The sequence below is a fragment of the Coffea arabica genome, chromosome 3c (assembly GCF_036785885.1).
Source record: "Coffea arabica cultivar ET-39 chromosome 3c, Coffea Arabica ET-39 HiFi, whole genome shotgun sequence".
Lineage (NCBI taxonomy): Eukaryota > Viridiplantae > Streptophyta > Magnoliopsida > Gentianales > Rubiaceae > Coffea > Coffea arabica.
The window spans coordinates 1,755,123-1,777,910 of record NC_092314.1 but is presented as its reverse complement, the minus strand read 5'-3'; the positions used below and the strand labels follow the sequence as shown (position 1 = coordinate 1,777,910).

General features: G+C 38.6%; 3 protein-coding genes and 1 non-coding gene across 7 annotated transcripts; all 4 read left to right on the top strand.

The window, feature by feature from the left end:
• The first annotated feature begins 1 nt into the window (after position 1).
• Positions 2 to 3,704, top strand: LOC140037498 (uncharacterized). 2 transcript variants are annotated; one of them, XR_011841386.1, is made up of 6 exons: positions 2 to 439; positions 862 to 999; positions 1,790 to 1,847; positions 2,352 to 2,605; positions 2,760 to 3,086; positions 3,174 to 3,704. XR_011841386.1 is itself a non-coding variant. In XM_072081715.1 (5 exons), exons 1-5 carry the CDS (start codon positions 27 to 29, stop codon positions 2,830 to 2,832), a joined length of 936 nt encoding a protein of 311 aa, XP_071937816.1. In that variant the 5' UTR covers positions 2 to 26; the 3' UTR covers positions 2,833 to 3,704. The 2 variants fall into 2 exon arrangements, 1 of the variants encoding a protein (XP_071937816.1); XM_072081715.1 differs by having other exon boundaries at positions 2,760 to 3,704.
• Positions 3,705 to 4,511: 807 nt separating this feature from the next.
• Positions 4,512 to 10,595, top strand: LOC113738128 (probable serine/threonine-protein phosphatase 2A regulatory subunit B'' subunit TON2). Its single transcript, XM_027265317.2, has 12 exons — positions 4,512 to 4,837; positions 5,069 to 5,160; positions 5,455 to 5,517; positions 5,746 to 5,844; positions 6,347 to 6,505; positions 6,866 to 6,937; positions 7,056 to 7,188; positions 7,460 to 7,524; positions 8,050 to 8,125; positions 8,522 to 8,623; positions 9,393 to 9,585; positions 9,983 to 10,595. Exons 1-12 carry the CDS (start codon positions 4,684 to 4,686, stop codon positions 10,221 to 10,223), a joined length of 1,449 nt encoding a protein of 482 aa, XP_027121118.2. The 5' UTR covers positions 4,512 to 4,683; the 3' UTR covers positions 10,224 to 10,595.
• LOC140038198 (small nucleolar RNA snoR104) lies at positions 9,755 to 9,871 on the top strand. Its single transcript, XR_011841993.1, has one exon. It is a non-coding gene; the product is annotated as a small nucleolar RNA snoR104 (small nucleolar RNA).
• A 3,885-nt stretch (positions 10,596 to 14,480) lies between the features above and the next one.
• LOC140003654 (probable serine/threonine-protein kinase PBL21) lies at positions 14,481 to 18,316 on the top strand. 3 transcript variants are annotated; one of them, XM_072081707.1, is made up of 8 exons: positions 14,481 to 14,579; positions 15,276 to 15,474; positions 15,552 to 15,784; positions 16,133 to 16,259; positions 16,339 to 16,410; positions 16,520 to 16,700; positions 16,824 to 16,956; positions 17,574 to 18,316. In XM_072081707.1, exons 2-8 carry the CDS (start codon positions 15,321 to 15,323, stop codon positions 17,817 to 17,819), a joined length of 1,146 nt encoding a protein of 381 aa, XP_071937808.1. In that variant the 5' UTR covers positions 14,481 to 14,579; positions 15,276 to 15,320; the 3' UTR covers positions 17,820 to 18,316. The 3 variants fall into 3 exon arrangements, with proteins under 3 accessions (XP_071937808.1, XP_071937809.1, XP_071937807.1); XM_072081708.1 differs by lacking the exon at positions 14,481 to 14,579 and adding an exon at positions 14,693 to 15,082 and having other exon boundaries at positions 15,289 to 15,474; XM_072081706.1 differs by lacking the exon at positions 14,481 to 14,579 and adding an exon at positions 14,696 to 15,082.
• The last annotated feature ends 4,472 nt before the right edge of the window (positions 18,317 to 22,788 follow it).

Genomic DNA, 22,788 nt, shown 5'->3' with positions numbered 1-22,788 from the left:
CATCACCGACTCCGCACCACAAAGTAATGAATTCAATCTCTCTCCCTCTCTCTTCGTCTCACGTTCCCATGGATTCACCGTCCCCTTCACGCATAGGCAAATCCTATAAGCATCAGCCCAGAACTTTGACCCCAAGATCATTAGAGAAATCGATCGCCGGAAAATCTTGCTCCATATGCCTCTCCGCCATGGAGCACCGCCGAGCAGCGGTGGTGATACCCTGCACGCACTCCTACTGCGTCGGCTGCATCCGCAAATGGAGTAATTTCAAGCGCAAGTGCCCTCTTTGCAACGCCGACTTCGATTCCTGGTACTGTAACTTCAGTCCCTCTTCTCAAGCATTCCAGAAAGAAAAATTGTCAGCTCCAACAGACGAAAAAGGCTTCATTCTGCAGGAAATTTACGCCAGACGACGACACCGTTTACTTGAACGCCAAAGGTCTCAGTTTTTTACTTTAATTCATTCTGTTTCTTTGTTTCTCCTTGATTAATATTTTCTTTTTTTAGGAAGTGATAAGAAAAAATATTGGAAAATTCTATCAATTTGTGAATTTGTGTAGTTGATTGCTGCCTCTAGTTTTTTATTGTTTAATTAACGTCGGAGAAAACGATAGAATAAACTGTGAATTGTGTTTTTCTGTTATTTAACTTGGCTGTGTTGATTTTGGACAGCTAATTTCGTTAGAATTTTCATTTTAGTTTAATTTGTGAAAAATGTGATTTTGAATAAAATTGGAATCTTCTTGGTATGAGAAGTTTTAGTCAAGCTCAAAGTTTGCGAATCTTTACTTTTATAATGTGGCTGATTTTATTTTCCATCGTCAATTTTGTTTTGATTGTGTCGCTACATATTGTTATTAGATTAATTAGAAGATCCAGAGAAGAGTTTAATGCTTTAAGCTTGAGAACAAGGCCATTGCCAAGGCTGCGATCATTTGGGCAACGACAGGATGAGCATCCTGATGTCATTTCTGAAAGAGTTCTCCGGTGGCGTGCCAGGTCTTGTTCTGTATTAATGCTTCTTTAGCTTAATGTATCCAAATGATAGTTTATATGCTGTATGACATTCATGTTGAAGTTTATAGGGTTCAAAACTGTATTCCATTAGCATTGAAAAGCGGAAAACTTTACCTGGTTGAAGAACAATGTAACGGATTTTAAGGTATAACTTTAGGAGAGATGAGGACAGCAATAATAATGGCATTGTACTCATTCGCTCTAGATCATGGAATTGATAACTTTGGAGTGTCTTACAGCATTTAAGCCTAGTCCTTTAGCTTTTTAAGTGTTAGGATGTTCTGGACTGTTCAGCTATTTACATATAAATGAGGAGTTGATCTTCTCTGGTAACAATCTGGAGTCTTATCTATGCTTTTGCTGATTGGTTGGATTGCAAGTTCTGGCATCAAGGTGAATTGGACAGTCTCGTTGGGTGTCAATTAGTGTTGATTTTTTCTTTCTTTTAACTTTTATTTTTATGTCCTTGTAGTCTCATATATCTGTGCACGCCCAACAAATTTTCTTCTTTTGGGACATTCATTTCCACCGCAATTGTTCCACTTATGCAACTATTTGTTATGCTTATTAGAGGTATTAATAGATAATGAGTTTAATATGCCCAGACATAGGTTTGTGCTTTGCTTAATTTTCAGAGAATGCCCTCTACCATGCTTGTTTTCTGCTGGACCTCTAATTGGAATGTGTGGATATTGGTTCTTATATGTACTACATGAAACATCAAGCATTTCCCAGTAGACTAACTTGAGGTTTAATATTATTCTGATTGCAGCATATACAGACAGCAGTTGCAAGCTGTTCCATTTTCTTCCAACAATTGTCTCACGGCGGTATGTTTTTAGAGCATGCTACCAATATCTCCTGTCCTTTGTTTCGTAAATGAGGGAAATTTGGGTGGGAAGAAAAAAGTTGAACTCCAGGCCTGAAACAGGAATTGTCTCATATATCAAAGTCCGACAACTGCTTGTGTCAGCAAGAGATCAATAAAACTTCTGATTGGGTTTCTTTTGTATCTCCTAATCCAACCAAACTGAGGTCTAAGGTTTCAATTTCAAACATTAATTACAACATGGAAATTGATCAACTGTGAATGTCTTTTTATCTTCTTTGCAACGGTAATGTGGTTGGTAATGTATTGGTAATTGGCATGTCTTGTTCATGTTATAGTTTGAGTACAACAGTCTTGCTGCAATCTTGTTAATTCAATTCATTGGCATTGCTAATAGTTGAAATGATTGGAACTAGACTAACTGTGTTGTTGAACTATGTTCTTACTGATGCACATGTCATGAAACTGACTTCAAGCAAAATTTTCATATGCATTCTGATATCAGCAATTAATGGGAAGCTATGATGCGAAAAGAGTATTACTACAGAGAATAGAACCCTGGATAAGGAGGGAGCTGCATGCTATTCTTGAAGATCCGGATCCTTCTGTGATTGTCCATGTTGTAACCTCACTTTTTATTTCTACATATCAACAAGAGCAACATTGTTCTTTGGGACAACTTGGAGTTCATAATGATTTTCTTGCACCTCTGCGACCTTTCCTGCATGAAAGAACAGAGATGTTTTGGCATGAACTCAGGTATAATATTTTTACAGCTATATTGTAACCGCTAAGCGCAAGCTTTGTTTAGAAACGCACTCTTATGTTTTCAATATTGAGCTTGTGCTGTTGCCTGCTGACTGTAAGTTGCCTCAAACTAATGTGTTTGCCTGCCCTGTCTATGCTTCTCCAGATGCTTTGCAGAAAGCTCATTCTGTATGGATGCTTATGATTGTATAGTGAAGTACAAAAGGTTGGTTGAATAACATCATTGGAGTGGCTGATTTGCTTCTCTAGAGCTGTGTGCTGGCTAGGTTGACAGCAAAGAGAAATGCATGCCCTCTAGGAATTTAAGACAAGTTTTGTGAAGAACTGCATGGTGATGGTCATTGTGGGCGGATCTCCAGTTAAATTCCTCAGCAGTGGACATCCTATTTTCAGTGAAAGTTGTCCAAAAGATGCTGGCAGTTTCGGCTACAGGCATTGATTTCTTGGGGATTCAGAGCTGCTGACTGAGAAGGTAAGATATATCAGATTTTCGAAAAGTTTTCTTTGTTTAGACATGCCCAACAAAGTTGAGGTGGTCAACAGTGTTGATCCTGTAAAGGTCTGTCAAAGATGCACAGGAAAGCTGGCAATATTTTTTGTCAAGCTGTTGATTGACCAAATCTGCGTACTGTATATCTGCAACTTCAACCAGAAATCTCTTGGGGAAAAATGATACAGAATGGCTTACAAGGTTTTCAAGTGGCCGGTCTGCATGCCATATGTTAGCTGCATCTGAAGTCTGCCATTTCAACCAGAAACCTCCTAGCAAAAAATGATGCACACTGGCTCTTGAAGTTCCCCAATATATATATATATATCCCAAAAAGTTCAGTGGGGAAATTATCCCTGGAAGAAAGAAAGAAAGTCTTTAAATTCTTCGCTCCGCCTTAAGTCGGAAGGCCATGGGAATGTATCATTTTTGCTCTGGTTATATGAATTGAGCACACAAGAAACTGTGTGCTTAATGTATCTTGGAACATTTAGAACTTGTAAAGAATTGAGGTAAAATGTGGCCCTATACTCCATAGTTTTGGATGTACTTCTTACAAATTTTAAGAGAGTGAATCTTAGAAATTTTAAGAGAGTAAAATGTGCCTGCACGCGTTTCTTACATATGCAGCTTAATGAATTTACGCACAAGACAGGCGACTGGGCATTCTTTTTTTTTTTTGGCGACTGGGCATTCAGCAGGGCTAGTTTTTCGAGCGTTTCTGTCTAGAAATTTTGATGTGGGGCCTTTGTCTAGCTGCAGTTCAGGAATTTAGGTGCAGTGGCTAAGTAGTAGTTTGTTTTCAGCTCCTTTGAGATGCAGTGGTCATCCTAAGCCTTCTTAGGCATGATGGTGCGGAGGTCAAGGTACGAGCCATGCCTTTCACAAAATTTGTCTTTCACAAAATTTGTTATAATATGTGACGGTATTAATTTCGATGAAGTCTCTACTCACATCAAGTTCCCTTCTCCTCCCCTTAGAATAGGCTAGTTTAGATTATAGGAATTTCACAAAATTTGTTGTAATATGTAACGGTACTAGTTTCGATGAAATTTCTACTCACATCGAGTCCCCTTCCCCTCTCCTTAGAATAGGCTAGTTTAGGTTATAGGAATTCTATCGTATCGACAGGACAAAAAAAAAAAAAAGAGATGCAGGTGAATTTCATTAATATATAGCAAATAATTCGATTGTCCATGACTATATTTTCTTGAGCTCTAATAAAAGGAAAAAAAGAATCCTCCCCTCCTACGAAAGTAACGAAACAACGTTTGAGTGTACTCTTTTCTTTTCCATTTTCTTTATGGATCTTTCAAGGGATAAAATAGCAATATTTGGAACTTTTCTGGGCAAAAGTATAATTAGCTCAGTAAAGGAGTGAGTCAAGAAAATATGAGAGTTTCTCTAGCTCGGTAAAAGCGTGCGCTACGTAGAGAGACGTATCCTCCGCCCTATCTGAAGTTTTCTCTAAAGTCGTCATTTGCTCTCCATCTTGTTTGAAGTGAACCCGCTGAGGATTTGGTTTTTGATTCGGAGCTGAGTAGCCGAGTCTCTGAGCTTTGAGGCTTAGTCACCGGCGATGTACTGCGGGTCAATCGATGGAGAAGGCCACGACGCCGCCGCCTCCGGTGGGCCTGCTAGGAAGATCCCACCAGCCTCGTCCATGCTATGGGTCCGTAACCTCCGCCGCTACGTCGGATCCGACTCTGGGCTAGGCTCCGAAGCCGTCATGGGTTCGTAAATTTTTCTGAATAACTCGTCTGATCACATATATTTTCCAATAAATCGGTGTTTGTGCAATTCTATTTTTTATTTTCGGTTGCGATTATTCTTAGTGGAAATGATCTAAGAAATGAATTTTTTTCTTTCTTTCTTTCTCTTTTTTTTTTTCCCAGTCTGTAGTCTCTCTTGAGCTAATTGATTTGCATCTGGACATTCTCTCATTTATATTGTTCTACTTACAGAGCTTGAAACAAAGAGAATTTTGCTGGATATTTTTAAGGAGAAGCAACAAAAGAGTGCTGAAGCTGGGACAATTCCAAGCTTCTATAAGAAGGTGTCTACTAAAATTGTTTCTATAAAGTGGTCCCATTTCGTAAGATCACATTTTATAACTATTCTGATGTAGGAATGGAACTAAAGTATTAGTTTTGAATCTATAGTCTATCTTTTGGTTCAATTTGTTGAGAGACATGTGTATATCTTACTAGGCAAGGAGCAAAATTTCTGGACAGAGAAGCTTTTCTAGTCTAGTTTTATTACTCTTCATGTTCATGTTGCAGCATTGATTTCTTTTTGGATGATTTGTTCTTTATCTTCTACCTCATATGTATGTGTTCTCGATATTCAGAAACCTGAAGAAGGATCTATCAGTCATAGGGTGGAGCGCCTAGCAAAATATCGATTTCTGAAGGTAACATTTTCTTTTCTGCCGCTTAAGATATTTTATCATTTCCTAGACGTTAAAAAACATATGATTCTTCTTTAATAGATTTTTTGAAGGATCAAAACCTTGGACCATGGGACCTTGTTTTATGAATGTCTTTATGTCTTTTAGTACATCAATCCGTCAGTTGGGCTACTAGACATGCATGAGATTAGATTCCAAAGGTCGAATAACCTTGCTGTTTGTGTTGTACAGAAACAATCTGATAATTTGCTAAATGCTGATGATCTGGATGCAATGTGGGTTTGTCTACGTGAGAATTGTGTGATCGATGATGCAACTGGAGCTGAAAAGGTCTGTAATACAATTAACTGTCCGATTATCTGCTTGTTACATGAATAAGTTGCTGCAATGCCACCCTCTTTTGTTCTTGTTATTCCTTTCTGTCTCTGCATGATTACTTAACCATCTCAGTTCAATTATATATGCTTAGGTTGTAACTCTAACTGGTACTGCTTTTACGCAGAGAAGAACGTGGCCTTTTATGTTTAGATTGTTTGTACAAGTAACATAAGGGAAAAGTAAAAAAAACAGCAGTCAAAACTTCTGGCGTTAGCTTTCAAATTAAGGTCTTTCTTATTGAACACTCTTGTCTCTTTGCTAATGTTTAGAATATGTTCAGCTGGTTATATTGGGATATTATCCTCCTAGTGATATTTTTTCTCGTGTGAAAATGTACTATTAAGTAGTAGTTCCTTGATTAGCATGGCTGATTTTGTGAATTACTTATTTTCTACCTGCAATTCCTTGACATCCTTGTAAATATGCTGATACTGTTTTGTTTGTCATCTTTTAGATGAATTATGAAGACTTTTGCCACATTGCTTCTGTATGTACAGAACAAATAGGCTCCAAGTGTCGGCGATTTTTCAGTCCTTCAAATTTCATGAAGTTTGAGAAGGATGAATCTGGGAGAATTGCTATTCTGCCTTTTTACCTTTATGTGATGCGCACAGTAAGTTGTATCCCGTGGTGCTCATTGATGAGTTTTGCCTCTCATTCTTTTCCTCTTTTTACCCATTAAAAATATTTCGATTAAAAGTTTTTCTCAACATTATAAAATTCTTTTTTAATCTTGATTTCAAGGCGTCCATTTATTTGAGTGCAAGACGCGCTCCATGTGATATAAGCATGGGCGCTAGTATAAAAGTTGAAGAAAACAAATTCCTGGATTAAAGGTTATGAAGGGAAACAAAATCCTGGACGTTCAACTTTAATCATGATTTTCTTGTTTGTCCTTTTTGATAGCAGTGCATTCTCTTGCTCCCCTTTATATGCAGAGGCATAAAATTATTTTGCACAATGTACTTTCCAGGTATCACTTACTCAGGCCAGGATTGATATGAGTGAGCTTGATGAGGATTCTGATGGCTTCCTTCAACCTCATGTAGGGTTCTCAAAGTTCTTGGCCAACATCAAAATGCAGCTCTTTTTCACAGTATAGCTGTCATTTACTGCAAGCATATCAATTTTCAAGCGTCACTGACCTACTGTTTACATAATAGGAAATGGAAGCCTATATACGAGGTCTTATTCCAAATTTGGCACAGCTCCGGGACATGCCTGCTGCTTTTGTTCAAATGTACTGCCGTATAGCTGCACACAAGTTTTTCTTCTTCTGTGACCCCAATAGACGAGGTTTGCCATGATAATCTTGTGGCTGTGACTCAAATTCTATCATTCAATGTATTGTTGCTTTAGTAGCTCTCCTTTTCAATGGCCCAATCATTATTTGTCTACAAGAATGAATTTTTGCTCTTACATCATGTTGCACTTCTATTTCTGGCTTGTGATTTCTGGAGCTAACTACTTGATTTAACTTTTTACACTTGCTTGCTTCTCCAGATATGTTGCTTTGCATTTTAGGATGGGAGAAGAATTGCTTTAATGACTGTATTGTGTTTAATAGGAAAGGCATGCATAAAGAAGGTGCTTCTTAGTAACTGTCTCCAGGAGCTAATGGAACTACACCAGGTAAGTACTTGGATATTCTAGATTTCTTTAAAAGAACTTGTTCTTGATCTTAACATAAATTTGGGACTGCACGTACTGAAAAGAATTATTCTGTTGAAAATATGCAACAATTTTTGAGGAGTGAGATTTATGCTATGACGGGCCCTTTTGTGCATTCTCTTTATTTTGCACTTTTTGTAACATCAAATGATACGCGAACTTTGCACCCAAAATTCACTTATTGGCATGCTGCAATTTCCTACAACCAAAATCGAATCAGAAGTAAATTATATTGTAAACGTAATTACACTTAGTTTTATTTTTCTACAACTGAAAAGGGTAAACTAACGAGGGAGCTCCAAAACTATTTCAATGGTCAACTTTTGCCCCTCATTTATTTCAAGTCTCAAAATGGCCCCTCAACAATACAAAACGTCAAATTTTGATCCTTTCATTCATCTCCACTGTTACTAAGTCTAGCTATGGTCTACTGGGATTTGCTTTTGAGGTAGGTGTTGATAAGCATGTATTCTTATGATCTATTAGGAAAGCGAGGAAGAAGTTACTGATACTGAACAAGCCGAAAATTGGTTCTCATTGACTTCTGCTCAGCGCATTTGTGGTGAGTACCTAAGAATTTTCCTGCCTTCAAAATATTTTACATGTGCAATACCCTATTCTTGTTCTGCCACCTATTAAGCTCTTTTTGGGGTCCTCAAGTTTTAAGATGTGTAACTCTAGTGCTATCTGGAGTAGCGTTTAACACTTCTTAGATTTCTAGCTTTGAATTTTGAAAATGGAGGGGATAGTTGAGAACCTCTTTACTGCACTATAATACTGAAATATTTATTCTTACTGCACTATCATCAATAATGTCTATATCTTGAAACATTCTGGGTACATTTCCTGTTTAAGTTACCAAGTATTTAAGGTCATAATTGTTTTCTAATTTTGTTGTTTCCCATACTAACCCTTTTTGTAGTTTATCTGACATGGGTTTCTATCGTTCATTTTATAGATATGTTCCTTGCACTTGACAAGGACATGAATGGAACCTTAAGCAAACAAGAGCTTCGAGAATATGCGGATGGTACATTAACAGATATTTTCATCGAGAGAGGTAAGACAGTAAGCTAGACAATCCTTCTTTCCCATGTTAGGTATTACAACTAAATTCCCCTACCGTACTGCAGTTATAATGCATGGGCACTAGCTTGGAAATTTTGTATGTATTGTCTGTGTTTGCTGATTAAAACTCTTGAAATACATCATCATTTTTCAACTTCTACAAGGCCCCTTTAGATTTGCTTTCCAAGGCAAATTAATCTTTTTCACGCCTATGTTGCCACAGCTTATACATACTAATTCAGTTTAAATGCAGTTCAAAACAGAAATTAACTTGAATAGTAATGCTGGAAGCACTCTCTTCATGTTATTGCTCAAAAAATTACTCAAAGCAACTTATGAGTTGGAATGTGGTACACTGCTTTGTAGTCAGTACAAGTTTCTACCTATCTTTGCTACGACAAGCATACCAAGTTCACCCAATTTCTTCACTTGTTAATTTGGTTTACAGTAGACTGCTGGTGAACTCGACCTTGTGTTCTTTTGTCTTCTTAGTGACAGCTCACTAGGCTTTTTAATATGTCTTGACACAGGACCCTGATGTCCTTTTTGTAAAGATCTCAAGGTCCCTTCACTTCGGATCATGATAAGATGGATGATACATATACTGCTTAGGAATACAATGAGATTTTTGCATTATAAATATCCTGCTTAGGCATACAACGAAAAGAAGAGGCAAAGAGCTATTTTTGTGATTTGGAAAATAGTCACATTTAAAGTCCTAATGTTGATGTTCACTTTTATTGTCCATTGGCTTCACCTAGTTTTTGATGAGCATGTCCGACGAGGGAAGACTGGGGGTGGTAATTCCCGGGAGATGGATTTTGAGAGTTTTCTTGATTTTGTTCTGGCACTAGAGAACAAAGACACTCCAGAAGGACTAACGTATTTGTTTCGGTGTCTTGACCTTCATGGGAAGGGGTGTCTCACAACAGCTGATATTCACACATTATTCAGGTAAACATACTTTCCTGTAATTGATTGGGTAGCTCTATGGAGGTCTTCCTTATTACCATCAAGTGATTTCTCTTGTTGGGTGAAAGAGACATTGTGTCATTGTAAACGTATCTTCTGTCAAGTCAACTTTGAAAAAAATTAAAAGCCAACTTGCTAAGGAAGCAAAGAAGGGGAGCATCAAAAAGTTAAGATGTTTCCTGATATAGTCTTCCTACAAAAAAATCTGTGTGATTTCCTGCTTGTGGTTCTTGAGCAAGTTCTACAGGTCTCAAGCTAAATGACGTTATCCATTCACTACATGGAGAATAAATTCAACTCTCTAGTTGCTGAATGTCTTTCACATGTGACTATAGTTTCATCAGTTGAAATTAAGGTTTTTTCTGGATATATGAAACAGGGATGTACATCAGAAATGGATTGAGGGAGGGAATTATGAATTGTGCATTGAGGATGTGAGGGATGAAATTTGGGATATGGTGAAGCCAGCGGACCCCTTGAGGATAACATTGGCTGATCTACTAGCTTGCAAACAGGGTGGGACTGTTGCGAGCATGCTTATAGATGTGCGTGGTTTCTGGGCTCATGACAACAGAGAGAATCTTCTTCAGGAAGAGGAAGAACCAGAAGAAGAAGGGTAATGGGGTTGAAGTCCCCAAAAAGGGAAAGCATAAAGATCCAGACTTTTAGCTTCGGCCAATTGTGTGCTTTCTTGTCAGTTCTAACAAGAATAGAGAGTGCGGCTGGTAATTTAGTGCATAAATGTGGTAGTAACTTGGCTTGGTAACTGTAGAGATACCAAAGAAACTGCTAATTTTCCTATGTTATTTGATGTTAGGTTAACAGATGCAGCTCGTGTAGACTTGTAAATATGCCAGGATGAAAGATCTGTTTTTGTTGACCTCTCCTTTGTTTTAAGGGTCCCCATATCTACAATGGTTGATGAATGTATGTTTTACTTGTCAGGAGTTTTCACCCACAGTGGGTATTGAATTTAACTTTGACTTGTCTGAGAGACTGTTTTCATGTAAGTGTATAAAGTAGAATTTATGCGTTCTTATTTTGACTCTAAATGGCCCTTAAGAATAATTGAATCTGAGGGTGATAAAGTTCCAGAATTTTTTTTTTCTACATAAGGCTCTCACGTTGTAGAGTTTCAGTTGAATGATTTTTTTTTTTAATGAGTATAAATTCTTACGCCTACTCTCGTTGAGGGAATACAAAGGGATGGATGGCATGATACCCTGTTTGGGTTGATTAAATGGATATTCAGAGACTGGCACATATTCTTCGTAGAATTTGGAATTATTTGAGGCACTTTTGTCCAATGGTGGCTAATAGCCTGCAAGAAGACGACGAAAACTACCTAAAAAATGTACATGAGAAGCCATAAAGGATCCAGTCTTCATCTTTAGAATTGAGTAGAGGACTCTGTTGTCTCCAGATACTCTTGGTTGGGGTGCCCTTTTTCTTCTTTTCTAGAAAATAGGATGGATCCCAAGTCTTTAGCTGCCAATTTACTCGGACAGGATTATGTTACTGTAAGTTTACTCCAAACTCTTTTTTTTTTTTGGGGGGGCCTTTAACTCGTAAAGATTTCCTTTTGCGAAGGGTAGGCTTAGCATCAGAAAAGCTGTCTTCTTTGCAAAGAACCTTTCGAGATTTCACTATGATCTTTAGAGGGACGCAGCTTACCTCCTATTGTTTTAATTATCTTCCATCATTCACTACAGTTTCAGCCTTTAGTGTTTTTGGCAAGGCAACTTTATTGGTGGTTGCTTGAAAATTGAAATCATGTCTGATTTGGTTACACAGAGATGCAGATGAAGAGGAAAAGTACTTGAGCAGGATGTGACACATCAAGAAGTAAAAACAAAACCAAAAAAAGTAAAGAGGCTGCACTTGCAAGCAAAAGCCAAACTGATAATTTCTGAACCATAACAAGATTCCAGAAGAAGGACCTTGCCATACAGGGCTAAGTTTGTGACGCTTCCACTTCTTTGATTCCCACAGTACATTCAATTGCAGTTCGTACAATCAGAGAAGAGGAAATGTGATCTAACCTGCGTAAGCAAAGGGTGGAAAAGTTGGGGAAATGAAAATATACTCTTTTAAAAGGGTAGTACTCTTTTTTTTTTTTTTTTTTTCTGGGTGCTACATTATTGCAATATGATGTTTGGGTTTGAATTGCGGGTGCTATACATCTATGCATTCGGATGTATGTTGTAAGACTTGAAACCAACCATGCAGAGCAGATCACTAGTTCAAAATTCGACAATGCACGTCGTCAACAGTTCATGGTGAAAGTGATCTAAAACGGGTTGCCGGAGGAAACACATTTACGCAGTTGCCTCACGATTGCTGCTGCTCCTTGTTCGATCAGCATCTCTGAGTAAAAAAGTAGCATAGAACTAGAACTGACATCTAACTGTCAATTTTGTATTCAATGTTGCCCACAGAATGGAACCTGAACTTCTTTTATGGCTCATGAGAAAGTGGATTTCCGAGGCACCAAGTCTCTCAGTCCCCAAATAGACTGGCCCCATCATATTCTGTGGTCGCTCAAGTCATGGTTTGGAATATCCGCCGATACCGATACGTATCGGTTAAATCGTAACCGAAACGGTGGGAATCAGTATTGATTCTCGAATCGCAGATATTACCATATCCGCAATGACTTGCTCTGATTCGGTCGATATTGGTCGATTCGAATCCGTGATGTATGATATCGATCGATATATCTGAGTCAACTCGGATATTTTTTAAAATTATACATTTTTTGGTATTTTCTAATCTTAGTAATTTTTTTTCAAAATTTTTGAAAACTTTCATGTGTTATAATGTGTGTATCACCCGATATGTCGCGACGGATGTGAAACAATCTAGACCACGACGCTACCGCGACCTGCAATGGCGAACCATGGCTCAAGTCACTGGTGTAAAGACTATGCATATTGAATGATTTAAAGTGTTAAATTTCAAAAATACAAAAAAAAAAAAAGAAAAAAAAAGAAGAAGAAGCAGTGTACATGAGAATGGCACAATGGTGATTTGATGATCTAGAGTGAATTACAAGGCTTGTTCTCGGTTGATTATAGAATCTGATTTTGGATAATCAGTTTTTTGACGTTCTTATTTGCTTGTGTATTTAAACTATAGTTTTTTCAATAGTTAAAAAAAAAAAAGCTAAAATTCATAATCTATCAAGAAGTGGCTTTTGCTGATTCCGAATGCTCTCTATAATCACGTTTCATCACCAAGTCGTACAACAAAGAGAACAAGGCTACAATCCTCTCATACCTTAGTTAAGAAACACACACACACCGGATATAAACTGAACCCACAACCCAACCCAAAAGGCATATGCTGACTTCCGGGTTGCGTCAAGGAGCTTATATCCAACACACGCACACCTCTCTCTATCGATGTGGGATAGAACTGAGGGAGAGGGGACGGGGATGGCTTAGAGCCTTAAGGAAGAACCCACACCACACACCTACACACCTCGCCTGTTTTTTGTTCCTCTCATACCTTAGTTAAGAAACACACACACACCGGATATAAACTGAACCCACAACCCAACCCAAAAGGCATATGCTGACTTCCGGGTTGCGTCAAGGAGCTTATATCCAACAATCCTAACTGGTAGGATTTAGTTGGACGTATGTGGTTGCAGTCATTCACATCAAATGGTCCCCCATCACAAGACCAGAGCACTTGATGATGAGATTATTGCCATTTGCCACTTACCACCCCGCCACTTTAACTTAGGTAATCTACCACACCAAACTTGCAGATGAGGAAATCATCAAGCGATTTACAAAGTGAAAATTTGGGGGGGGGGGGGGGGGGGGAAGGGGGAGACTCCTTTCATTAATTCAACAGCAACCAAAAAGCACAAAAGCTAATGAAACACAAGAGAGGTGTTGAGGAAGAACAATCTTTGTACCACAAAAAGCCTATAAAACAAACATCCCCACTTGCTTCCAAGGACACAGACAGCAGATCGAAATGATATCCTGTTTGAGATATCGACCCTTCCCCCACAATATCAATCTCTTTCAGTGTTTGAGAGAGAAAGAAAGAACAGAGGCCTCACTTGCATTCAGCCTAGAGTCCTTCAGAACATGACAACCCCTCTTCCACCATTCCCCATCTGCTTTACAGCCCAACTCTGAAGAAAACAAACTCAGGGAAAGATACAAAACAAACAAATGGGACAGTAGACAGTAGGAGAGGGAGTGACAACAGAACTGTACAGCTAGACAATCTTCCCCCTCATTATCTCACACATCACAACTCAAAGTCTTCGACATTTTTCAAAAAATATATAAATCCCACAAAGGCCATCATATTCATACCAGGGTAAACTACAAATACTTCATCTCCATCCGTCACTAATACACTGGAAAGCAGAACAATGACATCCTGCCCGGAAGTTGAAAGCCTACGTGTCTTGCTATTGTGATGCCTTGTTGTGTCGTGATGATCTGTTATTAGGAATGGACTCGTCCTGTATCAGGGAGTAATAACCGATCACCCTCATCTTTCCAGGTCAGATGACAAAAAAAAAAAAGAAAAAAGAAAAAAAGAGGGGGGCGAAAAGGCAGATATAGTGAATGAAATGAAAAGATTGGGATTTCATGGAATGATAGCCACCTTTCTCTCGATCCCATTCAATAATTATGTCTTGCATTGTCTGTTCGACAGAAAATCAGACTCAGTCAGTGTACACGTCCTAGTAAAAATCAAACTTTACAGCCCACTTAGAGTTGGAGCACCTCACATGGGCATCCAACTTTTGGCCACATCTTTCCTGTACGGATATTAACACAAGTATATTCTAATTGTTTTGTCTACGTGGTATTCTGCGAATAAAATGCACTATGTGGAATTACTTGACAGATATCAATAATAATATCATATGCTGTAAACACAATCCAAGTGGCGAAGTCGGTATTTTGCGGCAGCACTGGTCATTCTGCTCAGATTAAAAGGTACTGAAACTTTTAAGTACAAATATTTTTGTCAGGTATGCAAGGAATCTATGATGCTACATTGATTAGTTCAAGTGAGTCGGTGGGCAAGAGCAATGAACTGACATCATGTTCAATTTTTCTTCTCTTTTCACTTACGCTTTTCACCACCTTTACCTTCACAATCGAAATTTCCCCAAAAAACTACTCGGAAGTGGGAACAAGGGTAAAAAGTGAATAAGAAAAAAGAAAAAGCTGCAGTCAGCTTGGAGAATATAACACAATCAATGGATTCTTTTGCTAAGAAAGGATGATGCGTCCTATTTACTAGATTCCCTAGCTTCCATGCTGTTGATAATATGCAAAGACATGGACGACAACTGAAGTGGGGTACATTGAAATGCATATGAGTTGTCTCTGGTAAAAAGAAATGGCAGCATTGCTCCTTTCCATAGCTGCTGTTCCCCAAATTGATAGACTTGTATCAGCCAGTTTGCAGTTCTGGGGATTGTTATCATAACGAGGTACTTTAAGAACTTGGTAATTTAGGAGAAGCAAGTGTCAAGAAACTTCTCTACCTTAGAGTTAGGGCCAGTTCTGATTTCTTTCATTAGTTTAGAGGTAGAAGTTGCTAATTTTTAAGACGATGACAGTTACTAAATCATGTTCATGATCATGACCTGGGAAATCTATTTACAGATTCATTACATATCACAGGTTCAATGTGCAGATCTCCTGAGGAAGGTGTGGATTCTTTACTGCATGGCAACTTCAATTGCAGCCATAGTTGGAGGTGTTGGAGGAATTCTAGCATTCTTGGTGGTAATCAGCTTAATTTTTTGGTTCTGCATTTCACATTGTCAAAAGCCGTCAAATAAGAACTCAGAGACGGGTTCTTCAGATCCATCTGCAGTAGGTAATTGTCAAACATAGAGGAATTTTCAATCTCTTGCCATTCTTCTTCCTCTAACTTGCTGCTCAAAAGCAATATAGTGGAGTTGAAAAGAGGTGGAGCCAGGTCGTCCACATCGCCACCTCTAGCGGGACCACAGGAAGCAAGGCAATTCAGATTGGAAGAATTGGAACAAGCTACCAGAAATTTTGATGAGGGCAATCTCATTGGATGTGGAAGCCTTGGTCTGGTCTATAAAGGATTGCTTTGTGATGGTACTGTTGTGGCTGTCAAGAGGCTGACTGGTGCTCCTAGACGAGAATTTGTTGAAGAGGTAAAACAAAGTTACAGTATGAAACTCAAAGCCAAGATAATATTTGTCTCCAATATTTCTTCAGCATGCACCTCATCAACTGTGCATATTTTTAGGATAAATTTATCTCGAGTGTATAAAGAATATAACTAGTGGTCCTCAATTTCATCTTGTTGTCTACACCATTTCAAGTTTTCAGTTCCGAAGCAATGCCTGAATCTGGTGCCTAATAATTATCTGACAGAATAATATGGATTCCTTGTGTGCCATGTGGACAAGTTTCCTCAATTCCTGTAACATGGAGTGTCAAAATTTACCCTTGAAATTGATTTATTTTTTATTCTTGCCTGATTGAAATTATGATGACAGGTGATTGGCTTATCAAGAATTCATCACAGGAACCTTGTTACACTTCTTGGCTACTTCCAGGATGGTAGCTACCAAATGCTAATTTTTGAATATTTACCAAATGGCAGCATCTGTAACCATTTATATGGTAATATTTTTGTACTCAAGGTGCATATATCTCGATTTTCAGATGTATTTATGTATGTCAACCGAACTTGTTTTGGCAGACACTGGAAAAGAAGGAATGCCAAAACTGGAATTTAGGCAAAGGCTGTCTATAGCTCTTGGGGCAGCAAAAGGTATCCTTTTTTGGAAACTTATAGCATCATTAAGCTTTTCTCGTACTGACGCCTTCATTTTCCAAGAAGTTACCTGCAGATAGAAAATGACAACGGTATTCCATTTCAGGTGTATGCTATTTGCATGGCCAAATCCCTCCCTTAGTGCATGGAAACTTCAAGACAGCCAATGTCTTGGTTGATGAGAACTTCACTGCTAAAGTTGCAGATGCAGGGCTCTCAATATTACTGGGGAAATTTGAATATGCAGGTCCATCTTCCACAAGTGCCAATGCTGTCAGAGATCCAGAGTAAACCGAACTCTTCTGGCCAAACTTTTTATTTAGTTTCAACACTTACAGGGAAGAACTGCATATTTCAATGATGAAATTGTCTTTGATACTGATTTATTCAATACATATTCCGTTGTCTAGGATGGTCAAAATGGGTAGATTTTTTGAAACAAGTGATGTGTACAGCTTTGGCGTATTTCTATTGGAGCTCATAACTGGAATGGATGCTTCTCATATGGGCGCCTTCGGATCCAGTGAAAGCGTAGTGACATGGGTATGTAAGAGCAATGTTCACTAATTCAAGTGCAAAGAAGAGATGCGATTGTTCTAGATGGTTAAGGATTTTGTGGTAAAAAACTTGAAAAGTTTCTCGGGTTTTGAGACTGCAGGACTTCATTGACGTTATAACTCAATATTCACAAATGCATATAAATCAACAGGGAAAAAGTGGAAAGCCCTCTGAAAGTTATTTCTTGACCATTTTCTTCTTCACTAAAGGGAATAGCGGGCAAATATTTATGATTAGGGCAACTTTAGGAAATTCTTCCATTGCAATTGTGATGCAGATCCCAAGCATAGGGTAGAATTCTTAATAATAAATTAAACTTGGATGATCTTGACTATTTAACTAGTGAAGTGTTGATATATAACTTCACGCATTTTTATCAGCCAATTCAGATTATTTAGTTTTACCCAGGTCTAATTCTCTTGCACATACTTTCTAAGCCCAAAAAAACAAAAAAGGCACCAAACACAATACTTGTACAGACTTCTGCACATACTTATGTGATGCTAAAATAAGGAAAACCGTAACTGTACCACAATAATTGCACCAAACACTTGCATAAGAATTGCATTATAATGTTAAAAACTCCCTGTGTATAAACCTAGGTTGAAAGGCATCTGAATTCAAACAACATGGTTGATCATCGGCTAGTTGGGAGCTTTACAGAGGAGGGCATGAGGGATTTGATCAGACTGATGTTGCGATGCATGAGCTTTCCGGGAAGATTGAGGCCAACTATGGAGATGGTAGCCATAGAGCTTGATCAGATACTGGAGAAAGAGATCATGCTTACAACAGTAGAAGGTGAAGGTACAATAGTTACTCTGGGAAGCCAACTATTCACAAATTAAAACAATGTCACAAGCAAAGATGTGAAAGAAGAATGTGGAAAAGGAAATAAAGAAATATGTATCAGTGAAGTCGATCATCTTCGAAGCAGGCATTCTGGAATTAGCAAAAAAGAAGCCAGCAAGCAAAGTTTGGATCATTTTTCTACAACATATCTCTTTCAGAGGAGATTCTGAGACAGAAATCAGGGCCAGAAAAGAGGCTCAAATCAATTGTAATTGATATTGTTGCAATAGGCTAGAAGTATATTGAGTTATCAACCCCTTTGTTTCACTCTAGAGTTGTGTGAGTAATTGGTTCAACAGAAATAACAGTGTTGAATCAGTGAAAACTTCAATTCCAAATGTTCAGGTTGTTTCATTAGTCTCTAGCTCTAGGTCCTGCTACTGCATCTTCCACCAAATTATGAGGAAACAACTGTTGGATATATTCATTGTGAAGACTTTGTAATGATTGGTTATGTGAATGATGAAAATAATATTTTCACAGGGCTGTTTAATTTGAGTGGACACATATGCTTTCACCGATCTAATGCTTACAATCAATTACTAGATTATACATTGAATATATGGACAATCCGATTAACAGTATCTGCACAGAAATAAAGTCCAACATGTGTTAACATTAGATAAATGTTGACAAATGGCACAATTTGATTGATAAAATATTTCGTGTCTAACTTAAAAGCTTACCGAATTGAGTCATCAAGAAGGTGGGGGAAGAATCACTTAAATAGAAAGTTTATATCTGAAGTTTAGCTCTCAAAATTTTAAGCATAATTACAAGAAACAGTACACATCAAGTCGAACCAAGACGGAACTAAAAAAACTGATCAAGAAACTGCTGCTCTTGCTGATGCCAAGAAACTTGAGCCCCGTCTCCATGTCTGCAACCTTGGTTTCTCTGGGCTGCGTGGGATTCTTGGTGCTGCGAGCCTGCGACACTCCTTTCTGGCATTGGCATCAATTATCGTACCAGGCTTTGTTATCGTCCCCTAGTACGCCATCTACTCAGACAGTGCTGATTCCGTCGAGTTTGATTCGGTTTCCAGCCCCGACATTATCTCTACAGCCTATAATATCACAGCAGTGTGGGTTATCAAATTGAAAATCGCAAACCCGTCTGAGAATCATGCCCTGGACTACACTAATCTGGTGACGGTTGTTTATTTCCACCAGAACCCGCTTTGGGTGACCATCGTTCCTGTATTTCATCAAGGGGAGAGCCGTCAAGAATTCCTGAATGCCACTTTTGACTCTGTGTCCATTGCTGTTGATAACGCGTTGGCGCTTTCAGTGCTGAAGGATGTGACAGCCGGGTTGTCTTCCGGATTCTCTTGTTCATTTTTTGGGTAATCTGGGTCTGAAGAAAATGGGGAAGAAGTATATCCGGGACTTGGGGTCCGTAAATCCAGTTTGCTCGATGGTTGTAGAGTTATCACAAACAGATGGTGATGGTGTGATGGCTGCAGCTGGAGCAGCATCTTCAGGGGATTGTAAGGTATTGACCGGGCATTCGAACATGTTCAAACAGTTGGGCTCACTGGGCCATATATGGAGTCTCTTCTTTCGCAGCCATGCAGTTGACAGGCCTGTGGAAGGATTTTTGGATAAAATTTGGCTTGTTAAGTGCTTGTGTCTGGAATTTTGTGTTTAGCGCTATGTTTGGATGCTAACATTGTTTAGGAACTAACTAGTTTGTGTTCATTTTGCTTGGGAGGAACAAGTTTGCTGATGTACATATCCTGCCAGTCCTTCGAATTTGTGTTTTTACTCTATGATATGATATATCTTATTGCCATAGATATCTTACTGCCTCTTCTGAACATTTGATGATTTGACGACGGATCCTTTTGGTATCATCACGATTTTTAACATCACTTGTTTCTCCGTTCATGCTCGTCATATAAGAGCGATACTGCATGCAAGAAATTAGGAAGGTAGATATATAAGAGCGATAGCTAGGCAATAGTATAGTGTTTGGCCTTTATTCCTTCGAAGAGTTTTAGAAGAGATCAAACACATAAGTTACACAAAATCTAGGCTTCTATAATCACATTGTATGGGACTTTTCTTCCATGTTTGTTGGTGGGGAGGGAGGAATTAATTGGCAATCCTCTACACTAATGACGAAAGTTCCCTTTTTTCTTGGCAAGACTCTAGTCCCCTAGGCAACTGTATAGTGTTGCATAACTTGCATACTTAAAGAAGCTACTCTAGATACATGGTGGAGATACTTTGGGTCTAGTTAAAAGTTAAAACTCTAATTCTCTATCACCAGTTTCATAAATTACAATAAAAGGGTTTCAACTTTCATGCACAGATCTAGCTACTGCGCCGCAATTCAAGTGAAATTACAGTGCGCATATATACATACATACATACATACATATATGTGTGTGTGTGTGTGCGTGTGTGTGTGTGTTGTGTGTGAACTTTTTAGTGATTTGAGAAATTGCATATTGTACACAAAGGTAGCATTCTTACATACATACGGAAATTCCTAGACTATTACACCAGATGATAATGCCAATCTAATCCCCATTCAAGTACCAGTTCCCGATTTTCCTGAGTTCTCAGAAAGCCAGACCATGAGCTAGTGACAAATCTTATACTATCATCAACCACAGTTTCCAAAAATCCAGCACACAAAGGAACTCTGGACTGGAAAATAGCAGCATTTGTATATATAGCGTTTTAGTGTTTTGAGCGAACTGGTTTTGTGTTTGGTGGTATATATATGGTACTTACTGAAGAAATGAAGCTGCATGTTACTATTATATATGATTCTGCACGAAGCGCATAAATATAAACTGGTTCAACAAACTTCATTCAATCAACATTTACACGTTATTTATCATCCTGGACGAGATGCACATAAAATAAGCATTCGAAATTTTAAAGTATACAATACTGTTTCTGACATGATGCAAAACAAGATCAGTTGATCGAAGAATGAAGACATGGTGGTCATCACTCATCATCAGGCACGTCCATGGGGTCATTTTGGACTAAATGTTGACAGCAGCAGCACTAGTTAACTCGCCAATGTTGACAATACAAACCAAACCGAGAAGAGCATTAACAGTCACACCAACGATGCGAAGAGTAGCTCTTAGGACTGCTTTTGGAGGAAAAACTGAACAGCTGGAATTTGCAGGAAGTGGCACGGTGACCACGCAAGGCAGCGTTGTATCGTCAGTGACAAGGCCATCGATGAAGGTTGCAAGGAAATCAAAGAACCCTTCGGGATCAGTCAGAACGCTGCCGAGTTTGGTGGCACCCCCATTGCAAGTGAAGTTAAGATTCAACACGCCGCCGATCCCTGGGGTGCTGGCCGGAGGGTTGGATGATGTGGAGCACGCTACTCGGCCCGTTATGTTCAGAGTTGAGATTGTTAGGCCTTTGTACAGCATGCCGCTGCCGGAGACGCCTAGTGGAGGAGTCACCAACAGCATCACGATGAAGCCAAGGAGACCCAGGAAGGACAACATTGGGGGATTCATCATCATCTTCATTGACTAGTACTAGTTTGTTTTGTCCTCCTGATGCGCAAAATGCCTGCCTGCTTCTCTTCTATTTATAGATAACTAAATCCCCCAGCACTCATTGCTCATGCAAAGTCCATACTTTGAATTGTTCAGTTTCTATATCAGTAGAACGTTACACACTATTTTTCATTCCTTGTCCTAATCTGCTTTTGTGCATTTGGATACTGCTTTAGGAAGAGAGGCAGGAACTATTCTTGAACAAATATAACAATTTTTTAACACATTGTATCTCATCGCAACCAGATTTTATGTACATTTTTCACATTGCAAATATTATTATATCAAGTTATGACTTGAAAAAAAACCAAACCACCCAATTAATTTGCTTGTGACTTGAAAAAAAAGGTCCAAATTCAAACAACAAACCCATCCCTGCATCAAGTTATTGATTGTTTAACTTACTTTCTTTTTTTTTTGGTTGATTCTATAACTTAGTTGGGAATGGGATAAGGAATAGGGATGGCAACGGGGCGGGGTTGGGGCGGGGGACCCCTCCCCCGTCCCCCGCCCCGTCCCCCGCCTCCCACTCCCCCCGCCCCGCCCCGCCCCCGCTCCGCCTTGCCCCGCTTTCCCCGCGAGTGCCCCCGCGGGGTTAATAAAATTTTATTATATAATTTTATTATAATTAAATTTTAATAAATAATCAAATACTAAAATATCAACACATCACCAAATTATTATTCATTGTAATTTTACAATTGAAACTCATAAAAACAATCAAACAGAAGTTATTTGAATACAATCCAATATGATGAAATAAATATAACTAAAATAGTCAAATTTTCACTTTTAGTACAAATGCAATCACTAATTCATCATTGTGTTTGTGCTTTTTTTTTGAGAAAAAAGTGTTATTCTATTAAGTGTAATTAGAAATTTAGTATAAATGTATTAGTAAATTTAGTATAACTAATTAATAAATTCTATTAGCAAATTTAGTAATATCAATTATATTACATAAACTAATATACATTATATAATACATCTAACTAATAATATCATTATCATAAGTTTATAACTAATTAACTTACATATAATATATAGTCATTTATATATATATATATATTTTTTTTTTTTTTTGCGGGTGGCGGGGCGGGGGTATACTCCCCCACCCCCCGCCCCATTTCTAAGCGGGGGGAAAAAATTCCCCCCCGCCCCACCCCTCCAACCCCCGCCCCGTGAGCCCCTCGCGGGGCGGGCACCCGCCCCCGTTGCCATCCCTAATAAGGAATCACTGGCCAGCAACCTATCTTGGCAAAAAAGAAAGAAAGAAATAACATTCGGGAGCTCATTTGTCCGTGGAGAAAATCTGGCCACATTGATGCATGCCAAAGTACTTAATTCAGTCTAACAACTAGCCCCCCAAGCTAGACTTAACTCATGGCTAATTAACCTATGGAACGAACTGCATGCCGGCCGGG

Bases quoted from the DNA above. Each gene is read 5' to 3' on its own strand.
- LOC140037498 (XM_072081715.1), top strand. From the start codon at position 27: ATGAATTCAATCTCTCTCCCTCTCTCTTCGTCTCACGTTCCCATGGAT. The intron at 440-861 runs GTCTCAGTTTTT...TATTGTTATTAG, and splicing joins CGTTTACTTGAACGCCAAAG to ATTAATTAGAAGATCCAGAG. The intron at 1,848-2,351 runs GTATGTTTTTAG...TTCTGATATCAG, and splicing joins CCAACAATTGTCTCACGGCG to CAATTAATGGGAAGCTATGA.
- LOC113738128 (XM_027265317.2), top strand. From the start codon at position 4,684: ATGTACTGCGGGTCAATCGATGGAGAAGGCCACGACGCCGCCGCCTCC. The intron at 6,506-6,865 runs GTAAGTTGTATC...TGTACTTTCCAG, and splicing joins ACCTTTATGTGATGCGCACA to GTATCACTTACTCAGGCCAG. The intron at 8,624-9,392 runs GTAAGACAGTAA...GGCTTCACCTAG, and splicing joins AGATATTTTCATCGAGAGAG to TTTTTGATGAGCATGTCCGA.
- LOC140003654 (XM_072081707.1), top strand. From the start codon at position 15,321: ATGGCAACTTCAATTGCAGCCATAGTTGGAGGTGTTGGAGGAATTCTA. The intron at 16,411-16,519 runs GTATCCTTTTTT...ATTCCATTTCAG, and splicing joins AGCTCTTGGGGCAGCAAAAG to GTGTATGCTATTTGCATGGC. The intron at 16,957-17,573 runs GTATGTAAGAGC...GTATAAACCTAG, and splicing joins GTGAAAGCGTAGTGACATGG to GTTGAAAGGCATCTGAATTC.